The 26239-nt window shown below is 30.6% G+C and overlaps 2 protein-coding genes across 2 annotated transcripts in view; one reads left to right on the top strand and one right to left on the bottom strand.

The window, feature by feature from the left end:
• The window catches only part of LOC123657608 (suppressor of lurcher protein 1), a 252203-nt gene that overhangs the window by 5021 nt on the left and 220943 nt on the right, over positions 1–26239 (bottom strand). The window contains exons 10-11 of the mRNA XM_045593131.1: positions 793–979; positions 27–217 (exon numbers count right to left, since the gene is read on the bottom strand). Coding sequence (XP_045449087.1) covers positions 27–217; positions 793–979 — 378 coding nt within the window. The remainder of the gene's footprint in view (positions 1–26; positions 218–792; positions 980–26239) is intronic.
• Positions 1614–6630, top strand: LOC123657766 (DNA ligase 3). Its single transcript, XM_045593279.1, has 4 exons — positions 1614–3417; positions 4150–4303; positions 4756–5019; positions 5187–6630. Exons 1-4 carry the CDS (start codon positions 1834–1836, stop codon positions 5969–5971), a joined length of 2787 nt encoding a protein of 928 aa, XP_045449235.1. The 5' UTR covers positions 1614–1833; the 3' UTR covers positions 5972–6630.

The following is a 26239-nucleotide window of genomic DNA, read 5'->3' as shown; positions in this document are numbered from 1 at the left end:
TACTTCTATGAACTTAGTATACATACTTTCTACAAATGAATAAGATATTTTGAATCCTCTCGAATGTCTTGAAGAGTGAGTGCCACGGAACTCCAGCATTAGCTTTGGACCGTTCGACATAATTGGCTTCGGAAGGTCGACTCCACAAAATGTAGCAACATTTTCTAGTCGCCCATCGACGTTAACGAAGGCTTGAAGAGAGTCCACGTTCGTACAACTGCAAAAAATACAAATGAATTGAGAACCTCCTTCTTTTTTGGAAGTTCCAAAAAGTTTGCCCAGGTGAAAATTAAACGATAATAAGGTACTTTAAAGGTCATTTTCATTGATGAGGTCGTTGATGAAGAAAGTATATTTTATAATTTTATTGTAGGTTTTTTAAATTTTTGTAAATATATTATTTAATTTTACTTTCTGTTTAAAATTGTCATATTAAATAGTAAGTGTTTAATTATTTCATATCTATCTGGGCGGTTGTTACTCGCGCTCGGTAAATGCGTTTCATCCTACGTAAATTAAATAATTAATTTATAATTAGTTAATTTATGTATTCTATATGTTCCTTCACAACCTCCTCTATCTTCCAGTGAAATCCCTATAAAAATCAGTTTAGTCATTCCGGAGACTGACAAAAGCAAATCTTTTTTTTGTGTTTTAGTATCGTGTAAATAACTATATGCACTTGAAAAAACAGTTATTTTGAAATTACATGTATAGATTATGTGATTTTTTTTTCATTTTTTTTTTATCATTTTCTTTAATGGGAGTGGGTAATGGTAAAATTTAAAACACCTTAAAGATCCTTCCGATGATTTGTATAAAAAGAAATCTTGAAACAGTAATCTTATCCTCTCTTTTCCACGCCCAAAAAATTCGTAATGGCAGTGCGTGTTTGGTGGGTAGGCGAGAGGATAGTGTGGCGACGTAAGAGTACCGTGCTTCGTTCCGTCGCTACTAAACTCCTGATGACACGATGAAGCTGCAAGTAGAGATATAATTTCTTCATTATTCAATAATATATTATTATTAATAAAAATTGGAATTTAAGAGGGCTATTAAAGCTAATCTAGGACGACTATACCAGTTAATGATATTAATAATATAACTTTAATAAATAGTTAATCCACATCCAGTCCTTTGCAATAAAATGTTTAGAATTGTATATTGCACAAATAAAAATGCAAAATAGTTTTCCACATACTTTGCAGTTTTTTTTTATATAGAGTATGTATTTCACTTTAGAAAAACGAATTAAATTGTAAGAAGTCAATTGTTTTTAAAGAAAACAAAAGCAATAGTAAGTTTTTAATGTATTCAAAATATTATATTAAAAACGCTTAACAGCGATCAATTTGTATTTCGCAACCTATGTTCGCAACTAAGAAAAACTCAAACGCGCATGCGTCATTCAGTCAATACTCGTATTACAGTCTTATTTTTCAGTGTCACGCCAATAACGTGATATCGTTGTCGTGTAACAATATAAGAAAACAGTTTACATTTTTACATCATTTTCATGAATTAGTATTATAATTTTAATTTAGAGTAGAGCAGATACTGATCACTAAACGAACGTAATATTTTTGTGACAGTGACAGCCAAACGTCACATCAAATGTTTGTTCTTTGTTGTGACATTCCCAAAATTATTTGTGCTAATCTAAAGGAAATTTGTGTTAACTATTTAATAATTTTTGTTTATTTATGTCGTAGTGGAAGATAATTTTTGATTCATGCCAATTGTGAGTGAATGTTATATATTAAACGAAGAATGCCGTTATCAAACCTTTTGAAATACACTGTAAACTAATACGTGTTTGTAAACGCTATTAACATGTCTGATACAACACCTTTTTACGTTGACCGAGCAAAAGGGGGCCGAGCTTCATGTAAAGGTTGCAAAGGGAACTGTCCCAGTGGAGAATTACGTCTGGCAAAATTAGTTTTTAGTCCATATGGAGAAAATCAACAAATGAAATCATGGCATCACTTAGATTGTCTAATGAATGTTTTGTTAAAACAACGACCAACAACCAAACGTATCGATTCAATAGATGATATTGGAAACTGGGAAAATATTTCTAAGGAAGATCAGGAATTTATATTGAAAAAAATCAATGAAATGGAGCAACTATATGCTGAAAAAAATAGTGGAAAATATACTGCGAAAGTGTTAAAAAATGAATCGTCGCCGAAAATAGATATTACAAAAACCAGTGATATAGATACGAAAAAAGACACTGATGTCGAGGACGATAAATTCTCCACATTCTTTTCATTGTGCCAAAAAATATCTAAAGTTGATGCCTATACAGAAAAAACTGCAGTAATTAATAATTTCTTCACTAAAGGATGCGACGGGAAAAAGTTTCAAGGAAATATTAAATTATGGTGTAAACTACTCCTGCCTCAAGTTTCTAAACGTGTCTATAATTTAAAAAGTAAACAATTAGTAAAACTTTTTTCGAGGATATTTAGCACAGACCATGATGATATGTTAACACATTTAGAACAAGGTGATGTGGCAGATACTATTCAACATTTCTTTACAAAATCAAACGCCTTAAAACCCTCTACAGATAGTGTACTATCGATTCAGAATGTTGATGATTTTCTCCAAGAACTTTCAAAATTTACAAAAGAAGATGAACAAATATATCATTTCAAGAAATTTGTTAAAAAGTGTACTGTAAATGATATAAAAATGCTAATAAGACTAATCAAAGGTGATTTAAGAATTAACGCTGGGCCAAAACATATTCTAGAAGGTGTGCATCCAGATGCTTATAATATTTTTCGAACTTCTCGTGATCTTGACATGGTACTTAATAGAGTATTACCCCAAACTAATGATGTAAAACATAAAGATGCTTTCCAAAAAAATGTTCAAGCCAAATTGACCCTTATGACTCCTGTTTTACCAATGTTAGCTGAGGCTTGTAAGTCGGTCGAAATGGCTATGAAGAAATGTCCCAATGGCATGTTTTCCGAGATTAAATATGATGGAGAGAGAGTCCAAGTTCATAAAAAGGGAAATGAATTTAAATATTTTTCTCGTGCTCTAAAACCTGTGATGGCCCATAAAGTCAGTCACTTTAAAGATTATCTCCCTCAAGCTTTTCCAAAAGGAGATGATTTAATTTTGGACGCAGAAGTTTTAATGGTAGATGTGAAGACCGGTAAACCATTACCATTTGGTACTTTGGGAATACACAAGCAATCTGAATTTAAAGATGCCCAAGTTTGCCTTTATATTTTTGATTGCCTATATTATAATGGTGAAATTTTAATGGACAAGCCTATCAGAAAACGACGAAAATTACTGCATGATATTATGGTTGAAGTTAAAAATCACGTTATGTTTTCTGAGCAAGAATTAATCAATAAGCCTGCTGATTTAGCAAATATGATTGCAAAAGTAAGTCACTATTTATTTTTAACCATTTTCATAAAACTAGGAGGTTCTTATCATCGTCATCATCATCATTAGCAGCCTATTACAGTCCACCACTACACACAAGCCTCCATCGGGGTACGCCACAAGAGGAGATTCTCAATTCACTACGAAATATTAATATTTACTGGGTGTAACAGTATTTATATTTTTATTTTATTTGAAAGCTGATACCTGTCATGTAGTCCCATTTAAATATGACTGTACATATTTGACTTCTCATTTTATTTTTTGTCAATGTAAATTGAATTTGGTATTTTTTATTTGCGAGCAAATACAATTAATAAATAAAAATACATTTATTTTATCTTTAAATTGTCATTAAATTTATTTAATCATTTTTTATTATCTATTATTGGGGTATGGTACAAATGAGGCATGACTCGGCAAGTTCCTCAATTTTACCAGAGATTACAGCCCAATATTATGCTTGTGATACAATGATATATGATGAATCAATGTGATGCATATATATGTGTGCATTGCAGGTGACCACATGCTAGGATATTGACTTACCATCAATTGAGCTGCACACTTGTTTGGAACTCTAGTCATAAAAAAAAAACTAAAGAATGCCTCTCTTGACTAATAAGTAATTAAAATTCGATTATGTTTAAATAACTTAAAAGTATAAAACTAACTCATATCCTTATTTTTAATAGAATTTTATTTATAAGATACATAATTTAATTACAGGTACTACAATTGGGTTTAGAAGGGCTTGTATTAAAGGATCTGGAATCAATTTATGAACCTGGCAAGAGACATTGGTTAAAAGTAAAGAAAGACTATTTGTTTGATGGGGCAATGGCAGACTCAGCAGATCTTGTGGTACTTGGAGCTTGGTTTGGTAATTATTCATTGTTTTATCGTAGAATATACTGGAGGTCCTTTGTGATTTTTTTCAAAAATTTTATTTAACCTAGCTTGTTGTGCTAAAGTTTTTATTGCTATTATTTTACTCCTATGTCATAGTGTTCTTAATTCCGTATAGTTAGTGTAATTTTTCGATGGTCCAGGACACATTTGCTTTTGAATACTAAAAGATTATAATCTATCGATTATTTAAATTAATTAGTTGCAGAATTCATCAAACAATTATTTTATTTTATTTAAAAAACTGATAGTTCCAATATGTCGATTAGGTTGATTTTTCATTTAAGAAACACAGTTTTCCAAGCCAGTACAACTTTATGTGAAGATTTAAGATGTTTCAAAAGAGCTTCGTGAAAAACTTGGCGTATCTGAAAGTGCTATTATTATATATAATCACATATCTAAAGATATTTATTATTTTCCCAGGTACCGGAAAAAAGGGAGGTATGATGTCTGTTTTTCTAATGGGTTGTTTGGACAAACATCGCAATAAGTGGGTCACTGTGACTAAAGTTCATACAGGACATGATGATAGTACTTTGGAAAGATTACAAAAAGAGCTTAATCCTCTAATGGTAAAGATATCACAGGATTATTCGAGGGTGCCGTCATGGTTGGACTGTAATAAGGGCATGGTACCAGATTTCGTGGCATTAGATCCCCAAAAACAACCTGTTTGGGAAATTACAGGTTCGTTTTATTAATTTTCCCATTCAAGACCTACTGTTTCTTGTTTGCATGACGCTCGTGTGAACTTTATTCATTCACTTTCATTATTTTGATATACATATTACTTTGTCACTTGTGTAGTACAATAATTTGATAAATAACTAATGAAACCTCATCACTAATTATAGGTACTGAATTAACAAAGGCGAATTTACATACAGCTGATGGAATATCAGTTAGATTTCCTAGAGTAACAAGAATACGTGATGACAAAAATTGGGAATCGGCAACTAATTTGGAAGAATTAAAACATTTATACAAAACATCTAAAGAGAAAACGGATGTCTCACTCTTAAATAAATTAGCAGCTACTGCAAGTGATAACTACGAACCACCGCCTAAGAAATTAAAGAAAACACCAATAAAAAAAGAAATTAAAGCTGTGAAAGCCGAGAAAAGCCCTATCAAAACTGGGATATTAAATAAATTCTTTACGAAATTTTCAACTGTAACAAGTAAAATAGAAAAAGAACCAAACTCGGAAGATAAGAAAATAATAAAACAGGAGGATTTCGATAATAATTCGGAATATCTTAATGATACATACAAAAATCAAGATATTAAAAAAGAGAAAACCCATCAGCAGACATTACCCGAAGATCCTTTACCCGACGTTTTTATAAATAAAAGAATAGGTTTTTATCCTGATTTTATAAGTATACCGGAAAAAGAGCGAAGATATTTTGAAAGACATTGGATAGCATATGGAGGTACTGTGGTTAAAGCGATCAAAGCAATGGACGTAGACTACGTTGTTCATAATAATGATACGATCGATTTCAAGAAAATGACAAAATTAAAGAATAAGTTACCCACCGGCGTTAGACATGTAACCAAAAGTTGGTTGATAAAATGTATCAATAATGTAGAGCTTTGTGAAACAATAAATTATACTGTGTTAGTTGAACCTTAACAATATATGTATTTTTTAAATGTCAAGCTATTGTTTAAAAAAAAACGCGTTTTAGATTCTTGGATTGCTTTGCGTATGGATCTTTTCATATACCAATTTATACAATTCTGACTGGAATTTTTTTTAAAACTGATTTTCAATTTTGATTTGTGAAGTAAAGTTTGTACAGTGTGTTCTATTATATAAGTTACAATTTTATTTTTCTTAAAAATTGTAGTTTCATCAGCCTGTCAAAAATTGTAGTAGATATTAAAATGTTTAATATTCTTTTTATTTAATATTACGATGGTAAAATCTCGAATAAATTAGAATTAATTCAAATCAAAATATAATCATGGCACATGGTGAGTACCGTGTGTCATGATTATATTACAGTATGAAATGATGTGAGTGAGAATATTATTTTAATTTTCTGAATGTGTTAGTTTCGGATGATGATTGCGGAAAAACGGGTTTTTTGACACGAACTGATGGGAGGTATATGTCTCGCAGTGCGTAAGGTACTAACAATTGTGAAAATAAATGAACTATTTGTTATGTTTAGTGTTGTTATTTAACAATATAATTAAGATACCATTAGAAGGTACTAATAGTACTAAATTTTCAAAGAAAAAAATTTCTTAACATTGTGTTTTGTAAATATATGCTTGTTACATTGCTATACGTCTTTTACTTAATACTAGCTAAGCCCGCGACTTCGTCCGCATGGGATTTAACAAAAAGGTATTGTTTTGTTCGTAGAGTTATAAAAGAAATAAATTTCTAAAATAAAAGTAGCCTAAGTTACTACTTACTACATCATCTATCTGCCAGTGAAAGTCCCATCAATCAATCCCAAATAGGTCCAGCCTTTTCAGAGATTAGTCGGGATAAACAGACAGACAGACAAAAATTAAAAAAAAAATGTTATTTTGGTATATGTACCGCGTATACACAATTACTGCCCTTTTGGGTTTGACCTTAGTTGGGTAAAAAGGTCTGATCGTAAGTCAGTCACAACTAGCTGATTCGGCGAACTTCGTAACGCTATAACTTTTTTTCGTGATATAAAATAAAGAATAGCAAAAAAAATATATCCGAACGAAATACAGTTATTTCGATAGTTATGCGCTTACATAAATTTTGTCACTTCATTTTAATTTACTTACATAAGTATAGGAGAGAGTAATATCCGTTTCATTCTCCTATATAGGAAAGCTGTTGTGGAGTGCGACTTTGGCAATGTATTCGCTTCAGGTGCAAGAGGATTTCATTTGCACTAGCTTTCTTAAAAATAAATTGAAATTCGGTAATGCCACCTGATACATATTTCTAGTTGAATAAATTTTTTAGTTAAAAAATATAAGTAAACTTCTTTTGAGTACCTTTTATAAATAATAAATAATAAGGATAACTGTTAATGGTTGAGGTACTAACATAACGACATAAAATTCTTATTTATTTATATTATTACTTTTAGAATATTAAAGTACAACTTCTATTAAACAATAATGCCCACAAGTATAACAAGTCACATAAGGGTATCATATTGTATTTTGGATTTTATTATATTAACTAGCTAAAACACATTGCAGTTTTAGCACTCCTACTGAAAATTAAATCGAGTTTCCATTTGCCTATTCAGACAGCTTAAAACTTTAACAGGCGCATGGCGGTCGGTAGGTATGTAAATAAATACGTGAGTTTACGTCCAGATTTATAAACCAGAAGTCGAGAAAGTTTTCTTAAAGTGAAACATTTCGTCGTCGGGGGAGAAACAAACAGAGCAAATACGGCATAACCACTGGAAACACCTTCAGGCTGTATCGTGTTTTCTGTTTTAAATTTTCAACAGCTTTCAAACTCGGCAAGGTTACAGCGTTTGTGTGTGTAAAACAAATTAATTATTTAAACACTCATATACAACATACGTAGAGTATGAAGCTACACATGGCAAGGGATGTACCTTAGCAATTTTATGTAATCTGTTAATGGATATGTTCCTGTAAGTACATAAAACGACTTCAACATCGTTTACATGAAAGTTCAAAAATAAATAATTTAGTATGAACCATAGCAGGTTACATTAGTAAATTAGTATAATGTTTTCATCAAATCTTCGTGTTAAAACATATCGCTTGTATAATTTTACTAGTGAACGTAGTAGAAAAAATAAGACGATACCTCAAACACATAGTTATACTTTTTCTGCAGTTCACGTCTAGGACATGCCCCGTTATATTTTTCGAATTTGTTTTTTTAATGTGAATTATTTAACTCCCGGTAAAAAACTTTCCTCCTTACACATTAAATTAGTCACGCGGTTTAGCTGTAAAAATAAGACAATATTATAATCATGGACACAGTAACTTGGCTTTTACAATGTTTTAGTATGTATAGAGTTGCTTCAAGACTACTGATGTAAACTAGAACGTTAACGGAAATTCAGTACTACTGGGATTTTAGTTCAAGACGATTAATTTTAACACATTAAACCGCTATCGACAAGTTAACGTAAAATTTTCCTTAAGCTTCCGTTCCTGAGGGAAAGCGGTATATAGATAGATATACCGTATTTTAGACTAATTTCCATTATAATAAAATTTTATTACTACATTTCACAAATTGCAATGGCAGTGCTCAAAATATCTTAAAATTTAAAACAAAATTTAAACATATAAAATGGTTATTATATATTATCCGCCAACCCGCAATGGAGTAGCGTGGATCATAATATTCACTGAATATTTTTAACAAATAATAAATAGTGTTAAAGATGAAGAAGCAAAAAAAAACAATTTAAAATTTCAATTTCATTCTTATGTTCTTCTGAGAGTAATTATTTACATCATGACTACTATAATATGTTGGTATCTGTGTATATGGGTAACGGATAAGGCGTCCGTGTCCTTTTCAATCTAATTAATTATAACTGAGAGCTCCAAGGGAATAATTTAGTGTACTTTCAACCGTCTTTTCAAAGTTAAAACTGTACCTAGATATTTTTACGAAACTCTGCTAACAAATAATTAACCTATATAGAGTCATCTTTCATTATAGCGTAGTTGTATAGTATGATAGTATCATAGCGTAGTAGTTTAAGGGCCAGTTTCACCATTTGTAGATAAAGTTTATCCTACTTATAAATTACAAATATATTTTGACAGTAGGAGGTAGACTAGGTAATTGACCAGTTTCACCTCAATTAATAAACTAATAACTTTTAGATTCGCGAATACAAATATAAATAAATGGGAATTCGATGGTAAAAAAGAATACTATATCATAAACTTGTACAGTTGGACACCGTAATGCGTCAAATAGGGCTATCTACAACTGGCGAAATAGATCATAAGTGTCTTGTGAGTATAGGTATCTAAGTATGGAGCCTCATAGATAGTAAATGATTTCCAATATTTCTGACAGTTCTAAACCCGAGAATTGATTACGAAAAATGATGATTATTGCTCAATTAAAACGGTCTTACTCGTTCTATTTGTATGAAGAAGCTTAGCCCAGTGCCACTTGTTTAAGTGTCCAATCTTCCCTAAAAGCCTCTAGATACGTATCAATTTCTTAAGGAATACAAAATCTCACAGTCTCAAGTAATATTCACTTTTTTGTATTTGTTTTCATGTTTATAACGATATAATTTTGGCGATAAGAACTGTCATTAAATTATTAAATTATTTAAATTGATAACAAATAATAATCGTGAATATTCTGTCGTTTTTTTTTTTAATGAAACGCAGATAGCTGGAAAATATTCAGCCGCGCTCATTTATAGCTCTTTTTAATCGCGAAGCCTTGTTTTGTGACAAATCAGGCATGCAAATTTTCCATCTGAATATCACGGAGTAATATAAACACGAAATGCTAGAGATATGCATGGTCTTATTTTTTCAAAAATGTTAATTTAAGTACAAAGTTTTATAGACATTTTAATTTATTCTTTTCATGAGTATAAAATCTATTCGGTATAAGTAAGTAAAGTAAGTCAGCAACTCAGTATTCTGTATATTTATATTTTTTTTTGATTCCAATAACGCTTTGATGCGCTTCAGCCTGTCCCACTGCTGGGCATAGGCCTCTTTCCCCATGTAGGAGAAGGATGATTGATTTTTTTTTTATTTTGAACTTATTTTGAACAAATAAACATTTCAACAATCTCAAATTGTAATTTGAAATTGAAATTAGTAAAAATATTTAAAACGTAATATGCACCAGTTTAAAAGTAGAAGTAAGTGTGAAAGTTGTCTAAAGCTGGAACATGCACACTCATGTTCTCTGAGATATATAAGCAGTGTACGAATACGAACGAACCCTACAATCCGCGTCAGCTGCAACAACAGTCAACATTTTCAGTTATTTTACATGGCGTCACATGTGTTATTTATTCATGGCGGTTGTCCCCGACCTCTAGTTAATTATGAGTGGACGTGGTTCGGCAAGCTCAACTTTCAAATTGGATTATTCGCGCCATCGCTTTCTGACTAGTTAACGATGACTTTTGAAAACGTAATTTTCGTTTTTTTTTGTCCACCAAAACCTTTTGTTATGAACGTGAAAAGCTCAACCCTTTTTGAAAAAAAAGTGTTCTTTATTTTGTTCTTACAATTGATGCTAATGTATTTACATAATTAATACATTACATACAAAAGACTTATTAAGCCATTCTATGTTAAAATCACTTCTTGTCAGAGCTGTATTTAAGATCGTTTGGGGTGGTGGGGTCAGTGGGGTCGTTGTCGTGGTTTTATTTCATATTAGACACCACAAGCTAACAGAAAATTGAACAAAAATATACAATATAATATACAGTATACCAATATATATGTAGAAATAAAAAAACCTAGCCACCCCTGCGTAGTATGTGCTCGTATCTTGTTTGCATGTATTATAAACATTTTTGAATATCATATCAAAAATTGACCGCTCCAGCGGGATTCGAACCCGCGTCTCCGACTGACCGTGTCGGCGCTCTAGCCAATTAAGCTATGGAACGATGTATCCGCTAGAGCGAAATTTTTGATATGATGATTTTTATTTTCGGTTTAAGCGAACCGTATTGTATACAACCGTATTGTGTTGCATGTATTATTTTATCATGCTTAAGATTTTACAAAACAAAATGTAACTTTATCTTAGTTCACTTTGATGTATTATTTTGTGATTTATTCAAGATGTTAGTATATCTTGAAGTTAGTAAAAGGTTTTAGTTGATCGCGCTTACAGAGTCATGCGCATCTAACGTCTGCATCCCTGGTTTATGACCTCATTACTGGAACAGAGATTCCAAAACTTTCATATAATTTTCGTACAATTTTTATCTGGGCTATCTGGATCCAGTTTTTAATCCAATCCCTGTTTGAAACACACAAATGTTGTATTAAATGATAATACTATCATAAAAAGTGTCTATCAATGAATGACATGTTCATATGTGAAATATTTTACATTATAATAATTGTAGAAAAATAATTTTTGTAATTAGGTTTTAGAAAACTTATAAACACAGATTTTTAAATAAAAATGTTTATGACAGGATATGCAAATACGAAGTGTAATCGGCATTGGTCAATTATGTATTCCGCAAAGGAATTAAAAAGTACTTTCAACGATATTGTAACAAAATGTTAACTTTTTAATAAATGTAATAAACCAAGTTTTGCGTGCACTAAAATGAATATTGTGTACTACTTGGTTAAAAATGTCATTAATGACACATTTTATTAAAATTTGTGTATATTATTAGAAATTCTAAAAAAAATGAAAACATTTTTTTAACATAGCTTTAAATCTCAAAAAGACATGCTTACCCGTTTTGATAATGATGATATGAATGAAATATAAGTACCAAACTCTTAATGTTTAATTATAATAATAATAGTTTGTTTCAGACAAGGTTAACAAACACACCACCTAATAATGTGTAAAAAGATAAATTTTTATTAATTAAAGAAGATTGTGTTATTGTTATAACACATTGTGGTAAAGTAAATATTGACGTTACGAGTATTAACTGAATTTAAAATGTACTTAAAGAAAATTATACTAACATAAAATGTGTTTTCTATGTAAATTTTAAAAGCTCCGAAAGATATCTTGGTTTTTAATGGAGGCCTAGAATATTTTGTCTCTGCTAAGCAATAAAATTATCGCTATCAAATGACGTAAGTACTTAGTTGAAATTTGAGTTACATAATTTTTTATCGAGACTTCATTTTTTCAGCTTTTTTGATGACCTACAATGGGTAATACTTATTAAGTAATGACTTTTGATGGCATTCTTTAGTAGGTACTTTATCTATTAAACGTAACTGCGGACATATGGATTTAGGAATGTGACAATTTTTTACGGTTTTGAAACTAGTTAGGTACTATCCAGAATTAAAATATTAATGTGTAAAATAATTATTAACTGTTGAAATGTTTCAATTTTGTATCCTGCTCAATAGATTTAAATTTATCTTTATACAAATAATTCACATATCCTCACTAAATAAAATATTTAATCCTCGTTGTAGGCGATAAAAAATACAACATCTTAAAAAATTTAGTTTTAGACGTTTTTAACTATACAAACTCGTTGACACTAGATTTTGTTTTTATTGCACATAAACCTCTCTTTTACAATCTAAAAATGGCTAAGATAAAAGAAAAAAACATGGTGATATCCCTATTCAAACTTTTGTCAACGTTTGAGAGTGAAATAATGAATTAATCTAGTAATTAATTTTTGAATTTCAGATGAGATCGTTAATACGATTTTCGTATCATTGCTTTTCCGCAATACTAATTCTTACCCTTTGTATCAATAATATCCTTGTTAAAGTTATCGTGTCAGAATAGAATATGATTGAACCATAGACACTTGATAGCGATCGTTACTCGTAGTAGAGATGATTACACAACCCCTATCTACTAAAGTAGTATGGTAGATTATTATGGTCCCATTTACAAAAAAAAAAAAAATAACAGTTTTCTGGGTATTAAATGTAAATTTAGAAGCATGAATTTTATTCCGATTATAGTTTACCCGACAGACTGCACTCTCATGGGAATTGTCAACGATAAAAAAATAATAGTCCCACTTTGTAAAACAAAAATAGATTTTCAATTTTCTTATTTTTTATTCTGTAAATCTTCTTCAAAGATTTTGAAATCTTAAAAAAAAAACTAGTACAAATTGGTTTAGCCGTTCCCGAGTTTAGCACTTGGTAACATACGAGTATGTAGCGATTCATTTTATTTATTTCGATATTTTATACGCGATAGTAAGTATAACTCTTACATTGTTTCATCAATAGAGAGGCCAGACCGCAATTAAAATAATGTGTGTCACACAGCTCATGGTTGAAAATTGTATGTATCAGTTTTCTTTTTATTTTTAGTTTTGACATTCATATTTTTTTCTTTTTTCTTTTGTCATGAAATAAATTTGTGGTTCAAATGTTAAAGTTAATTATTAACCTCGTTATGAAAATTATGAAGGCTTATTAAATATGATGTATTTTTTTATTTAATTATGTAGCTACGTAATCAGAATCGTAAGATCGTGTTCTAAGGTTTTTTTCTTAATACACTTTAGGTTTTATACACAAAAAAAACGTTACTGTATTATTTTTTTTTATGTCACTAGATCGGCAAACGTACGGCTCACCTGATGGTAAGCGATTACCGTAGATTATAGACACCTGCAACACCAGAAGCATCGCAAGCGCGTTGCCGACCCAATCCCCAATCCCCCCAGGAGCTCTGGTCACCTTACTCACCAACAGGAACACAATACTGCTTAAAAACAGTATTATTTTGCTGTGATCTTCTGTAAGGTCGAGGTACTACCCCAGTCGGGCTGCTCCATATTTTGAGCAGGAAATTCCTGCTGTGCCCTACCTCAGTTAAAATTATTTAACAGCTTAGGCCACACTTTGCAATAAAAGATGTACCTTTTTTTCAGACTTGTTTTACAAATGTTTTTTCTTCTGACAGTTTATCGTATTTTATGTTGGTGCATTACTAAATAACATAATTTATAAATATGACATTATTAATGATGTTATAAATTTTAATTATCTCTGACGATGTTGTTATGCTGGTTAAGTTCATAAAAACATCTATAATAATAATCCACACCCTGAAAAGTATCTTCGTGTGTGAGAATGTTATTTAGGTATATATTAGATGAAAGATATTAATAACGTTATTAACGTGCCACTGCTGGAAGAACGCTTTCCTCTCCATATGAAAGAATAGAACTTAATCTACCACATTGTTGCATTGCGAGTTGGCAGATAATTCCCCATCAAGAGTACGTTCCGGGACTGATGTATTTATTTGCCCTTCAAGGCACGGAAACATTATTCTTCAAAACATGTTCCAAAAATTAAAACAAATATCCATAGAAATACAAATATCAACACTTTACAAGATTTCTTGCACTACTAATAGAACAATAATTGTTATCATTTTTCTTTTTTATCTGCGCCAATGAGTATAGAACGTTCTCTCCTCTCTTATTAACCGTATCGTTATATAAGTTTCCGGCTCTCTCACTGTGAAAACGTGGCTATAATAGCCATAATAGCTACTTTATAGCGAATTATGGGCAAGTGTGGTACTATACCGGTACAGCGGGCCGTATAGTCAATTATATAGAGCTTAGTTCTACCTCAATTACTTATTTAATGAGATACCTTCGTACTAACAGTAAAATATTACAAATAAAATTATAAATAAGCAAATTTAGTGTTACAAATGCACACATATCTCTAGTGACTTCCGTTACAATCATGAAATAAAACCATAGCTTGTGCCCAACTTTCCCATTTGAAGCAGACTACTGCAGTTCTACGGCAAAAGTTGGGGCTTTTACGGTTAAGTTGACATCTCGCTTGATTTTCTCTTGTTTCAAACGTTTGTTTAGAAGAAGTGTTTGCATTTAACACTGAACGTGAAAATGAAAGACAGTTTTACTTTTGTTTAAGATATGCAAAAAGTTTTAATCAGTTTATTTTTGGATGAAATGAAGCAAGAATTGTAGGTCAAACTTTTAACTGTTATATACGTTTTCGCTATTATTTACTCGATTTCAACTATCGTTGAAACATATATGTTATCATTATCATCATCACCTCAGCCTATCGCAGTCCACTGCTGGACATAGGGCTCCACAAGTTCGCGCCAAAAATGGCGTGAACTCATGTGTTTTGCCTATAGTTACCACGCTGGGCAGACGGGTTGGTGACCTAGCTGGCTTTGTCACTCCGAAGAAGCTGTTGACGCCTATGTGTGTATCTTGTAAAAGCTTAGTCTATTGAATTTTTTGAAATATGGAAGTGAATTGTTCAAGGATATTTATCGTAATTGCTGTATTTATAAGTTTGATAGAAATATTTAATATAAATTCAAATTCGATTACATGTAATATTTTCATTATGTTCTTTTACATATAATAATGTATTTAATACACTATAAATTCAATAACTTTTGTAATAATTTATGTTTTTTATATGTCTAGTGTCGCTTGTATGAACGCGATAATCTGAGGAACTACTGGACAAATACTATCACAAAATCTACATAATTACTTCACATAGTTGAGTTGTGCTCGCTCGAGTAGATTATTTATAGACTGTATGAGATTACTAGCAAATATATGAATGTATCGGCAAAAAGACACAGTTGGCAGTGGCTTTCTGTTCCGGGTGGATTCGATAGTATTTATAGCTTTGTTCATCAGTCACTTAGTATTCTACCTTAGTAATGTTGAGTAGTCTGTGTATGTTAAACTAGCCATTACCTCTACTACGTATTATATACAAAAAAAAAAAACAACTAGTCACTTTATCTTTAAGCGAATATAGTCTTTAGCAGTTCTATATAATGTTTATTTTCAAGTTTTACTCTATTTTTCAAGAATATTAATTATTGATTTGTCACGAAGTAGAATTTGTAGCTTCTTTAATACCCAAGTAAATAACTTTATCGGAATAGTTCTCAATCGCGGAACGCTGGTGGAGGACATGTTGAGGGCACTTCGAGTAATCTGCGATAGTATTTTTTCTATGTCATCAATTAAAATACGCTTATTTTTGGTACATATTAAGAAATGTTACAATACTAAGATACTTATTGTTACTATTTTCATTATTTTTTATTTATTTATATATTGAAACAATAATAATCTGTTACAAAGAAAAAAAATAACAAAAAGAAAAAAAGTTTATTAATAAAAACTCAGATAATCCGATTTCTGGTCGAACCGTTTTATCCTTAATCAAATTGGTTTATTCATTTTGTTCATTCCAAGGGTTTGGGTATATTTACAGTTTAACTCCGGATAATTTAGTTCTGGCTAAGTACTTCAGGGTTTGCTTTCGAAATAATATAATGAAGTAGTGTTTGTATTTAAGTTGCTTTAATTTTGTAAAATCTATTTAAGAGGATTTCACTGGTGTATATTTCAAGTTGTTCATTTATATTTGATGTATTACTGTTTGTTCTCAAAATTGAAATCGAACTTTATTAATCACTAGAATATTTATTATTCATCTTTTTACTTGTAAATAGTAAAATAATACTGTTCGTCAACGTTACAAAAATGCGTTTTTGTTTTAACATTGTTTTTAAATATTACGATAATACACCATTATTAAAGTAAAACTTTTTTGTGCTTGATTTGGGGAGTAAGCTGGTGAATGCCTGATGAGAGCGTTACGAAAAGTGTGATCGGGCGAGGTGAACAGAGCAAGTGAGAGAGGTTCTTAATTTTTTGTTCGATATCGAATTTTTAAAACTATAATTATAGTAAGATATTTAATTAAAAAATAAAAATTTATAATTAGAGTAAGATGTTCATAGTAAATTAAATTACGAAATAGTTTATAAATATTGGCGAAGTTCTTAAAAAGCTAACTCAGAGTTTTGTATCGAGCATGAAACATACCATCGAGAACTTGGCTTAAATTGAACCAATAAGATTACGTCAAAGAGTGCTTTCCGGATAAATCGGCTAATTTTATTGGTCTAATCGAATACTCTGCAGTGTTCCACTACGAAATAGCTTGTTGGACGTTACGGAAATAGTATTTTTTTAAAATCGAATACTTGGAAATTTTATTTTTGGAACTATGTACGTGTAAATTATCTTCTCTCACTGCACAATCATTGCATAAAACACAACTTAAATTAAATCTTTCAAAGGATGTTTAATTTTTGTGTTTTATAATTTCTAGCAGCTTCAAAACAAATTTGTGTAAAATAATAAACATAGAACAAAAATCAAAGAAAGAAATGTGTTGCCTCAAATAATTGTGTTTCGGCTCTTTTATTAAAGTGAAACTTATATTCTTCTCTCTATCGTCCCAAAATTTTTGGTTCATCTATCGCAGTCGTATGTCGTATTACAGCTGGCCGTGGAGTAGGGATAAAGTGATAGGCGCTTGGCAGAGCAGCCAAAGCCAATATGGTGTCGCCCATAGCTCGCATCAGCTGACCGTGTAGCATTTATATTCTTATTTATTTGTGCAAGTGTTCTTCAAGTGTATTCACTAAAGTTTCACCTGCATCGTGGTTTTATAAAACTACACTTTTTTTTACCATTTAATAGTAATAATAAAGCAGTCTCCACGGTAGTAAACAGTGTTAACACAAATATTAGAATTTTATACACCGTTCCACTCTTTTCCTATGTAAGGTAATAAAAATGTCATACCATTTTTAAAAGATGTAACACTCTATCAAATCATAGACTACCATCAGTCTTGCCATTTAAAATTTTAAAAGATGTTAAAAAACTACGTGGTCATCGGAACAGAATATAAAGGAACAAATTGCTCTCCACTAGGAAGATTTATTTTAAACGAGTTACGAATGCAAGCGTGGTTAAAAATTCCGTTCTCTTACACCAGGAATGATTTATGCTTTATCTACTAGCATTTGTGTTTCGCTGTACGAAGGTACGATAATTTTTACAAAATATTACTTTTAGTTACAATCATTTAACGAGAAAATTTTTTTCAGTTATTGTTAGTAAGCTTAGTAACTACGTAAATTTCTTTAAAACGTAATGACGCGTTATATTTAAACTACGCTTAATAAAAGTATGTTTACATAATTTTAAGGAGCATTTCTAAAACAAACTGTTTCGTACTTACCTTTGCATAAATATTAGTTTCTCGTGAAAGTAAACAACGTCCTTACTCAAGATTTGACATGCAGCGTATTCATTAAAACTTGGTAATTATTTAACACACAAAATAAATTAAAAATAAATAAGTATTCATAAACAAAACAAAAAAAATATATATATATATATATACATTTGTATTATGAAACTGTAGCCTTTTGAAAAAAAATAATTTCACTTTAATACTATAGCGACTATGTTGTCCGTTTTTAGATGTGACAACAAAATAAATAGAGCGTACTCAACTTAACAACAAAATTAATTAGTTAACAGTAAGTACACTTAATTTTTAAAGAAATGACCAAAAAAAATCCAAGCAAAAGAAAATACCTGATAACGTTGTATGACATTAATCAACTAAGTATATATAATTAAAGCGAATATGTAAAGGACGAACATAGAGTTATCCAAGAATGTTAAAATTTCAATTTACACATAAACCTACTACTACTGCTATCACTTTCAAAAGCGTATGTGACGTATCCACGAGAGCTCGCTATTTTTATATAATGTCGTGTCACACTCCTGTACGCTGAATAGCTCATTTTTATTTACACGGTGCTTGCCACCTCGGTATTGCTTTTATAATTTATTTGCTACCAAAAGCCACTTTAAATTTGGAGAGTATTCAAGCTTCGAATTAATATTTGTTCCGAAATAAATAAAAAATAAATAAGGAAAAAAATACTTTATTGTAATATTTTTAAATTTCAACTACAACACATTGACAACAACGACGACAAGAAGGAGTGAAACTTAACCCGTCAACTGCTATATTGCGATCATATGAATATTTTGTGATAATATAAACATTCTTATCTTAATAGTTGTAAACAAGAGAGATGTATATGTTCGAGATTAGCATATAAAATGATTCTTTGTTTTATTTTTTACCATCTTTTTATGTTCGAGAAATGAGCTTGTGTTATATTGGTGAAAGAGTTTATGAAAATTTGCTGTGGACACTAAATTTCTTGCAAAATATTCATGAATAGACAAAAACACTTCTCATAAATTTCCCTTGTGGCTCAGTTGATTGCAATCAAAAAGCGAAGTGCAATTATTTCAACAGTATAAGATAAAAATATTTTTATGAATAATCTTAAATTGAAAAATATGATCTACATATATTTTATTTAAAACAAAGGTTTACGCATAAACATTCAGAGTGACGACCGCTCTGGTGTAATGGTACGTGTGCCGTGTCGACGGAGCCTAACCACCGACGGTCGCGAGTTTGATTACCGCTCGGAGTGTATATTTGTGATTATACAAATATTTATTTCCGGTTTGGTTATGCACCTCATGCACCTAATAGCAATCATTAGTCATAGTAGGGAATATATCCGTCAACTCGCATCGGATCAGCGTGATGGAGCTCTGATCCTTTTTCTATATGGGGAAAGAGGTATATGTCCAGCAGTGGAATATTAAAGGCTGAAGCATGTTAAGTGTGACGTTTATTACATAACGTATATTAATAACCAATTAACAATTATTAAAATGTATACTTTGACTAAATAGTGAATATTGAAGTTCTCTGCTATTACTGGCTACACTTAAGTTAAAGTATTTGTTCGGTATGAAAGCAAATTGATAAGTAATACGTAGTAGTAATTTTATAAATGCTAAGATTTTGATGTATACAGATAAGACAGCAGTTGCAGCAGGTTGATGAATAATCCATGCATCGAAGTTTAACGTCTGACGCTAGAAACAGCAGTAAAGTTTTCAGTACCAAGTTGCTTATTTAACTGTATATAAAACCCGAAATACATTCAACATGGTAGAAATAAATTATTAGCGTTTGAAAAATAAATAGTTTAACGAATTTAGTTTACAGATTTATTCCAAAATTTACTAACTGAACTATATGCACAATCACGAGACTAGAAAAGGTTTTAGTGATTTTAGTTATTAAAAATGTACATTTAAAAATATTTATGATAGGTATGTACGAATATATTTGATATCATACAATACAACATACAAAATAACTGGAAGATTCAGAATTCAAAATATTTTACACCCACAAATATATATTTTACACCACAATAATTGTAATAGTTATTAGTAAAAACATTGTAATAAAAATAAAGTATTCTTTAAAATCGTAGAATGGACGGGCAACCTGAGGAAATAAGTTTTGACGTACTTCGAAAAGTGGTTTTAGAATTTCAACGCTGCAGTGGCGAGAAACTGGAGAAGTTTATTATTACAGCGAAACCGTTTAACAACTCTTATTATACTTTTAAAGAAATTTTAAAATTTTTAGTAATTTGCCTTACCGGTGTTATATTAATTTAATGACAAAATTGTAATATTACAGCTTATTAAAAAAATAGGTTACATACTCAGTTATGTTAATAATTATGGAGATTAAATGAAAAAATTTTAAAGTTATCTTTTTATTACTTTCGACAGTTCCACATTTTTACAAGCTAGATACGTTTCATGCCAGTGAAAAAGCCTTAATATTAATTATAAACGCAACTTTAATTTTAAATAGTGTTATTTCAAAGTAGGTAAGTAGTCACGAGAATTTAAAAACGTAATTACTATTATGAGTATATTAAGCTATTTAAATAATTTATTTCATCTGCAGCGTCGTAGTAGTAGGTAGTTGTTCGCGGTTTTAGTAAGCAATAAACTAATAATTACAAGCGACTATTTTTACGTCGTTTATCTCGATTATTTAGATGTATCCACCTTATTAATGCGGTATCATCACTATTTGATGTCCCAATGGACATTGGTTTATTTTGCGTCGTTCATTGATACTTTGGCTTCGTAACAATTTTACTATTGCGCATTTAATTGTTTGTAGATACGTCGGAAGTCATAGATTCCACCATTGCTTAGTAAGTCATGCGAAATTTCGAAACCACTGGAACAAACATAAATCCAGCTGTTCTGGATTTTTTGTTATATTTATTGAACTTTTTACTCAAAATGATTTTTAAATACCCTAATCTGACGTATCTATAAAATTATCGTGTCACAATGCTAGTTACAATACTCCTCCGAAACGGCTGGACCGATTTTTATGAAATTTTGTGTGAATATCGGGTAGGTCTGAAAATTGGCCAACATCTATTTTTCATACTCGTAAGTTATTAGGAGGGCGGGGGGAACCAAGGGGGTTAATAACATATATAGCAAAAAAACGTTTGCAGGGTCAGCTAGTTATATGTACCTATAAATATATCAAGAGTGAATATATATACATTTAATTTTTCTTTTATATATCTTATACATATTTAATACTCGAGTGGAACCTTGATAACTCAATAGAAAGGCTATGGTCGAAGAATACAGACCTCGATCAAAAGGAAAGTAGATTAAAGCGAAGCAATAGAATTACATTGAATACCGATGCTCTGATGAATCAGGTAAATTGATTGGTCAAATTGAGAGATCCACGAGATTCCACTCAAAGAGCTGCAGATTATTTTGTTATTGAAAGGGTTTAGTAAGGAGCGTCCGAAACCAATTAAAAGCCAAGATTAGTTTATATGTATTTACCGTTTCAAGCATCACCTAACAAAGTTATTCGATTTTAAGGAATATATGATCGAGTGATACTTATTGATCTTTTGTTATCAATTTATAAATAAACGTTAAATATTCTCATCGAATTAACGTAAGGAATCTGTTATAAAATTCACAAAGTTTATGCCCCACGGATCTTGGCTAGGTTTAATTAAAACTTTATCTCTAGCACGCACCCCTACTCTGTAATAGGCTATCAAGACACTTGCTCATACTAAATAAATTATTTTAATAGTTTAAAACAACGGCTTCACAGCAGTTAATAAGCTATCCTTACATACGATAAAGCAATAAAATTGAAGCATAAAAATAAGGTAATATCATACGAATGCAGGCGTTCTAAAATTCAGACTTTAATGACAATAAATGCCTAATTTAACTTCACGATAAATAGCTCTGTAGAATTATCGCGATTATTCATGGGTACACTTACGTGACATTCCGTTTAATGCCATAAGTAATGATATTAAACCTTAATTACCATAGAATTATTACGCGGGTAGCTTACCTCTAGAACTTAGGTAGAAGTTACAATATGGTTATTTACATGTCAATAAGGTAATATACTATTGACGGTCCGGCTATTTAAAGATATTTGTAAGAGCAAACGATGATAAAAATGTAAAAAAAAAATGTTAGTGTCAACATTTTCTCTAATGACATATCGTTACTCGGTATAAAAAAAAACATCTCGTTCTGAATTTCAATTTCACACTTAATGTTTTGTAATAAAAACTAACTTATTTATCGTAACGAAACCTTATCACTTGCGTTTTGTGATTTTAACGTACATCATTAAGAAACATAATATTTTTAAGGCGTTTATAATGTAGAAGTAGGTCACGAGATTAAAATTTTCCAGTTTGCGATGGATTACGGTTGGCAAATAAGCTTGTTAGTTGAAAAAATAAAATAGAGTGTTATTTTTCGACAGCCGCTAATAGTCATTGTTGTATAAAGGAAAAATATTTCACGTGAAATTTTATGAAAGTTTTAAAACGAAGCGAGTATGCTGATACGTCGGATTTTTATTTTACTTCACGGTTGAAAAGTGAAATGAAAGTTTCTATTTGTTTTAAACGAAAAGAAATACTTAACCGTAATCATCCTGCCTTTATTGTTTTTCTTGTTAAGAATCGAGGGAATATTTTTTCTTTAAACTCAAAATAACGTTTAACGAAATTGAAACGAAAATCGTATTTAATTTGAATAGGGTAAGTGTTAGGCTTGAAATCAAGTATTCATTTCTAATTAGGTAACGAAAATATAAATGATTTAAGATTTTATTTAGATGTTCTTTAATGATAAACCTACAGACTGAAACAGGTCAAGTCTGTGGTAACAGCTTCTTTCAAAACTTTGAATTAATGTAATTCTACAAATATGAAATACAGAATGTTGAGAAAGGATAAATAATGAAAAAAATGCATAATTTAATTTATATATGTTGTAAAAATGATATTACGTAAAATTATATTAATTTTATACATACATTATAACAAACAGTTTTTGAAATATAAAATAATGTTGTTAATTGACCTACTTTTAATTTTTACTACTGTTTATACGCTAACTGAAGTTAATTTTGGCTAGATTTCGTGTTATCATATTCTTTTTAATTAATTATCTTAACGTTTAACTCGGCTGCCTATAATATTCATGGTATAAGCTTGGCTTAAAACAAAAACATAATAATTACATTAAAAATACATCTCTATATACTATGGTTAAAAATTTAAGCTTTCATATAAATACAGTTACTTATTATTTATAAAAGGAATAATTTTAAGTTTTGTTCCGGTTTCGGGTTGGTTCATTCATTCTTACGCGGTAGGTGTGAAACCGACGCCAATTTTAACCTATTATAATCGTAACAAAGACTTAACCTAAGGTAAAATGTAGTGTTGCACACAAAGCAAATTTTAACGTTCATTAAAAATTAGGCTATAATTAATGTTATTGTTAATTTTTATTGAATGACGGAGGTCAAAAACTAAAAACAAAATCTAGTTTTTCGTATCACTTTTTAATGATATGTACAAATGCAATGAAGAGAATATAATTAGTTACTAAATATAATAAAATATATTTTGTTCAGCCTATCACTCACTCACTCACTCACTCAGCCTATTGTAGTCCACCGCTGGACTACAATAGGCTGAGTAAGTGACTGACTGCAGGCCTCCACAAATTCGCGCCAAATATGGCGTGAACTCATGCGTGTTGCCCATACCTAGTCACCACGCTGGGCAGGCGGGTTGGTGACCGCCTGTAATACCCTACTTCTAAGCATATGTCTCGTTTTAGGAGAAGGAATAAAAGATTTCTATTTAAAGTGAAGAAAGAACCTAATTAAAGATACACGTAAACATTTATACTATCATAACGCATTATTTGTCTTTACGAGACCCCAGCCGCTATTTATCGGCGAGGCAGATAAATAACGACCCAGTTATGCAATATGTGCGTTGTTTTTAAGAAATAAGATTTAAGCCCTGGATATAGTCCAACGCTTTTGCCAATAGCGTAATTAAGGTTCACGTTCGGACTTAGATATAACGACACATTTTCGTATTAATTTCTCAACTATAATAACCTTTACTGTGAGCTTAATATCTGCTAAAAGCGACGGTGAAATTCTTTACCGATAATAACTAGTTTTTATTAGGTGTATATTTTACAATCATATGTATTGTAGAAAATGCTAAGAGAATTATTTTATGAATTTTTTAAGCCCAATACTATTTGAATTCAGTATAATTTTGCTTGGGTTAATTAAAAAAAGGCCATCCTTATATTATCCAGAGTTAGTATATATACTATAGAACTATAAAGCCGTACAGCTTTCTATAAAATTATATATAAGTTAAATTTAGCAATAATGAAAATCAAATAAATAATTGTCGAGCTATTACTCCCACATAAGCGGTATTTACATAATGAGACCCAATTAACGAAAACCGGTCATTATCATCTCAGTCTCTATTTAAACTTTTATCAGCGTTCCTGTTGATTGAACCTAATAATTTCAATGATATTATTGTTGGATATTTAAGTTATCAAGTATTGTTGTGTTTCTATGGTGAGTGTGATAGCCAGAATTTCAGAGGACGTGCAGCATTAACAGCGAGGGGGTTGTTTCATAACACGCATGCGATGCTCCTTGTGTTGTTGGTGTAGATAAGCTATGGAACTACTCACTATCAGGTGACCCATACGCCTGTGTTCAACCATAGTACTATGATAAAAAGTAGAAATTGTCTTCTCTTTTAACTATAAATATCATTTTAATATACTCGTAAACACGCTACATATATCACGTGTGTCAGATTTTTCTGATCTATTCAACATTTTCTTTTGTGCTGCATGCTTTAAATTGGTATTCTATTTGTAAGACATAAACATCATGGTGTAATAAAGCTTAATGAAAACTAAATTATAAAAAAATCTTTTAGTCATAATATGTACTTTATCCTTTCGACTTAGAGCTATTTACAAGCAGGAGGTATCTAGAATAATTTCACTTGATATATTATTTACTTACATAAGAAAGAAATTTATTAAATGAAGTATTTTTCAATCGAAACAAAAATGTTCACTAAGAATTTTTTAAGCGAATATTTTTCTCTTACGAATAAAGATATTTATTTTATAAAAAAAAATATTTTATAAATATAAAACGAAAATATTATATCAATGCTGGCTTTTTACTTTTTTTAATTTAAAAGTATCCTATGTTACTTCTAATACTTCCAAGAATATGTGTGTAGCGTCCTTGATTGACTCTACACACTTTTTACTTGTTAACAGGAAATAAACCCGAATCACAATTAATTAAATAAATTAATTTATTGATCTCTTGATTATGATTAAATGACCCGGTGTGCGAGCACGCGCGATCGCCTTGATAGATCGAAACGTACTGAATAATTATAATAAATTCGCTGATTCGCAAATGGGTTAATGTACGACTTGGTTCGTACAATGTGTACAAAGTTGCATGATGAATTTGTTGTTGTTTGTTATAATAATTAAATTTTAACTTGACATTATTTAATCTATTGTACCTTAACTGTAATTGTTATTATTACTATTATTTTTGATAATTATTGTGATTCTGTGATTGTGTAACTTGACATTATTTAATCTAATGTATCTTAATTGTAACTATTTTATTATTGTTTTTATTATTATACTGAATGTCACTCCGCCCGCCCAATACGTAATAGATACATATATTATAACTAGCTTTGCCCGCGGCTTCGCCCGCGTTGAAATCAGTTTGTCACAAAGTTTTCCCGGCAAACTTCTAGTGAAACTCTCATCAAAATCGACTTAGCCGTTCCGTAAACCTTCCTCTTGAAGCCCTCTCTCCATTGGTGAAACCGAATGAAAATCCGTTCAGTACATTTTGAGGGAATCGATCACATACGCTTTTGGGGACTTTGTTTTATAATACACTAACTGTTGCCCGTGACTACGTCCGCGTGGTTATGAAGATACGAATTACTATTAAGATGCTTAACGCAAATTATTTGTTTATTTCA

The sequence above is a fragment of the Melitaea cinxia genome, chromosome 11 (genome assembly GCF_905220565.1).
Source record: "Melitaea cinxia chromosome 11, ilMelCinx1.1, whole genome shotgun sequence".
NCBI classification, from domain to species: domain Eukaryota; kingdom Metazoa; phylum Arthropoda; class Insecta; order Lepidoptera; family Nymphalidae; genus Melitaea; species Melitaea cinxia.
This window is presented reverse-complemented; position numbering and strand designations above follow the sequence as displayed.